A 3,775-nucleotide genomic window follows, 5' to 3' on the forward strand; every position below is an offset into this window, starting at 1 on the left:
AAAAATTATAATATTATTAAAAAATATTTACTTAATGATTAAGTAAAAATAAATAATATAAAAATATAAAAAAAATCAGAACAGTAACTTTCAGGGAGAAGAACGAGTAAAAAACTAGCATTTTCCTTGTTTTTTAGTCAAACCTCTCATGAATTGCAAAGAATATATTGTGACCCCTTCAGAAAAAGGACCAATCACATCGTCCGCATCAAATGGTGGGACCTTCCAGTACATATAAAAATAAAAAGATTGCATAAGGCAATGGGCTGGTACCACATTTCCTTACTCGAGTGGTGGAACAAAAGATTTCGGGTCGGACACTGCCCGCCGCCTCTTTCCGTTTGTCTTTGGAATTACCGCAAACTTTTCTAGAAGTTTACAATAAATCGGAAAATTTAAAACAAAAAAGTGTACAAATCTTAAAAAGGAAAATGATAAGTATCATCCGCTGGAGCTTCCCGCTCTAATTTTTTGTTTTAGTTTTTATTTATTTATTTCGTGATTAAGAAAATTTTATTTAATAATATTGTAATTTTATTTAAATATTAAAAGTGTTAAAAAAATGATGTGAAAAAAGAACAAAAAAAAAAAAACTTAAGTTTTTTTCACATATTGTTTCAACACTTTTAAATATTAAAAAAAAAAAATTTCACAATATTATTAAATAAAATTTTCTTAATCACTAAGAAAAAAAACTAACAAAAAAAAGAGCTAGACATCCCACTGCCTAGCATGACCCATCTTAAAAATCAATTTACATTTTTACAATTATAACACTTTTTGTTTTTAATTTTTATTCATCATTCCCAGACACTATATATCATATTTATTTTTTCTCTTATCAAATATGTAATGTATGGATAATTAGTAAAAGAATTCAATTAATTTAAAAAAAATAAAACAAAAAAATTAAAAAATAGAAAAGAAAAAGATATGATATGTGATGTGTTGAAGTGATGAGTAAATAAATGCCTAAAATTAATATTTAATATTAAGAAACTCTCAATTAAGTATTTGTTTATCAGTCCCTAGTTAGAAAATTGATATTAACATACACGTGATATCGACAATTGCGAATTTTTTAAAATTCTTATATCAATTTTGAAAAAAATTGAAAATGAATAGATTAAATTCTAAAATTGTGAAATCCCAAATACTGATTTGATGCTTGGTTGCCCATAGTATATATTTATATATATATATATATATATATATTTAATACTAAAAAAACACACAAAAATTTACTAATAGTAATTTTTTTTAACATTTAAAAAAAAATCCAAAATACACTTAGCATTTTCTAAACTTTTATTCACGTGTTTCTCTCTTATTTGTCAAAACGTAATTAAGAAATTATCAAGTATTCTTAAACGTTGTCAAGATTTTCCATAACCAAACATACTTTAATTTAAAATCATCTTCCTCAATTTAAAATCATCTTCCTTAATTCATGATTTATATTTTGCATAATTTTTTATGCAAAAAAGATTATGTTACATATTTATTTTTATTTTTACATTATTCATCAATTTTTAAACTAATAATATATTAATAAGATAAAATTAAAATAAGATATGACTTTCTATATAATATAACTCTTTTTCACAATTAATTTTTTCACAGTTATTTTCCGACGTGTCCCTAAATTTCTACTACCGAATTAACTAATCGTAATAGCCCGCATCACCCTTTACAGCAACTCATTGTCTTTCTCCGCCTTTAAAAACCCGAGCCTCCTAGCTTTCCGAAAACGCCGTCTTCTTCACCTACCTCTCTCTCTCAACTTCTGTTTTGGATGCCATGGAAATCCCTGTGATCAGCTGCCTAAACGAGTTGGAGCTCTCAATACCGAACTCATCCTTGTTTGCTCGAATTCTTTCGGTTTCTGGGTTTGAAGCCTCCAGCATTTGGAAAGTGGGCGCCTTGATTCTCGCCATAGTCGCATCTTTTAGTACCATAGCGAACGGAATCAACGTCTTCATTCTCAAAATCAAGAGAGATAATTCGATAGCTTCGGAACCTCTTTTGAAATTCGTTGGCGATTATGATACCGACAGCGAAGGCGAAACTTGTTCGTCATTATCTTCTTCTTTGGAAGACGATGGAGAAGAAGATGAGGACGACGAAGAACCCGAATCGCATCGGTGTCAACCCGTGGATGAAGATTTCCGGGTGGCAGGTGGTTCGGATCATTATGTGGAAAGCTATGAGGAGAATCGTAAATCGAAGTTCCGACGGCGGTTCTCCTGGGCGGACTTTGCCGGCGGAAGGAGCGTCGTGAAGCTGTGGGACAATTTAGGCTTAGGTTTAGACTTCAACGACGACGGTGATGACTCTGCAGAAAGTGTGATCTCTGTTTACGACACCAACAAGGAGACGAGAATCAGTTCTGTGTTCGGTGGGAAGCCGGTAGCTGCGTCCACATCGCCATCGCTGATCGTGATGGCGAGTAGGGAGAACGGGTCCAGAGACGGCCTATCGCTGAGGCTATGGGACACGCGTGTCCGATGTCGGATACCAGCGATGCTCGGCCAGTGGAGGCCGCAGCTGGGAAAGATCGTCCGCGTAGGATACGGCGGCGTCGAGAAGGTCTACTTCAGGGATGACGCCACCGGTGACCTGAAGGTCGGGGAGGTGAAGAAAGTCAGCTCGCCGTTAGGGAACGGATCTGACATGGATACCTGGTGGGACGCAGACACCGTTATTCGCCATGACGTGTTTTACGACGAGTAAACAAGCCGTGAAGGGAAAGTTGACTCGGCCGTAGTATTACACGGTTACGTCCCAGAGATTAAAACTGGCCAAATTAACGGTCAAAATTATAAAAAAAGATTTATGGAGGGCTAGTTTGTAAATATATTTTAACTTATTATTTCCATTTTGTAATCAGTGGCATAATAGCATGGGATTCAACGGAAGGATAATTTACTCGCTGATTGCTTCCTTGTAATGAAAGAAAGTTACATGAGAATAATAGTTTGTTTGTTTTTTCCAAACCAATTGATGTACGAAATTCTATAGATTTATCTTTGCTAATTTTCCAAGAAAAATGTATACATAATTGAAGTCAATACGTTAGACCCATTGCCAATACTTGCCTTTGAATAATAGTTTGTTTGCCTTTGAAGAAGAGTTATTATTTAAAAATCTTTACACTAAATACCATTCACACCTTCATGAAAATAACAACTTTAAGATTGACAATATTATAGTGATGTTATTTAAAAGTCTTTTTTTTCTTTTTCGGGAAGTGGAAAATACTTGTATTAACATGAAGAGAGCCCATAGCACATGATTAGTTTCTTCTAAAGTTTTTATATCTTCAGTTTATATATCCTTGCTTAGTGCACTCTCATTAGAATAGTTAAAGCGAAATTCAAGTTTTAGTTAATATGGCATGAATTTGCCTAAAGATTCCTCAGGAATTCTACAAGGACGACATCTTCTTCAATCTCTATCAACCCTACATACTTCATCATAGAGAGAACTATGTGAGGCCATGAGATACTAAAATTACTAACATTGTAATTTCTTTCTCAAACAACCTATGAATGTAGGCTTTTATGTTAAATCACGTAAGTTTTTGTATTTTTCTCTTTATTTACAGTTTATATGCTTTATTTATAAGTCATGGACGAACATCATAGCACTGTATCAATACCCCAGCCATTGTGGTCCATCTAACCATATTAATAGACTTTGGTCACGCCAGAAAACTGCATCAACAGTTTGCTATCGTCAGTGGGATCGATTGACAAATCGCTCTCAGAACAAT

At 33.6% G+C, this 3,775-nt stretch overlaps 1 protein-coding gene across 1 annotated transcript; it reads left to right on the forward strand.

Moving 5' to 3' along the window:
• The first annotated feature begins 1,800 nt into the window (after positions 1-1,800).
• Positions 1,801-2,733, forward strand: LOC108994679. The gene has a single exon (XM_018969990.2). The coding sequence runs from the start codon at positions 1,801-1,803 to the stop codon at positions 2,731-2,733; it is 933 nt and encodes a 310-aa protein (XP_018825535.1).
• The last annotated feature ends 1,042 nt before the right edge of the window (positions 2,734-3,775 follow it).

The sequence above is a fragment of the Juglans regia genome, chromosome 6, assembly GCF_001411555.2.
Source record: "Juglans regia cultivar Chandler chromosome 6, Walnut 2.0, whole genome shotgun sequence".
NCBI lineage: Eukaryota > Viridiplantae > Streptophyta > Magnoliopsida > Fagales > Juglandaceae > Juglans > Juglans regia.

Excerpts from the sequence above, each read along its gene's own strand:
- LOC108994679 (XM_018969990.2), top strand. The coding sequence starts at position 1,801 with ATGGAAATCCCTGTGATCAGCTGCCTAAACGAGTTGGAGCTCTCAATA.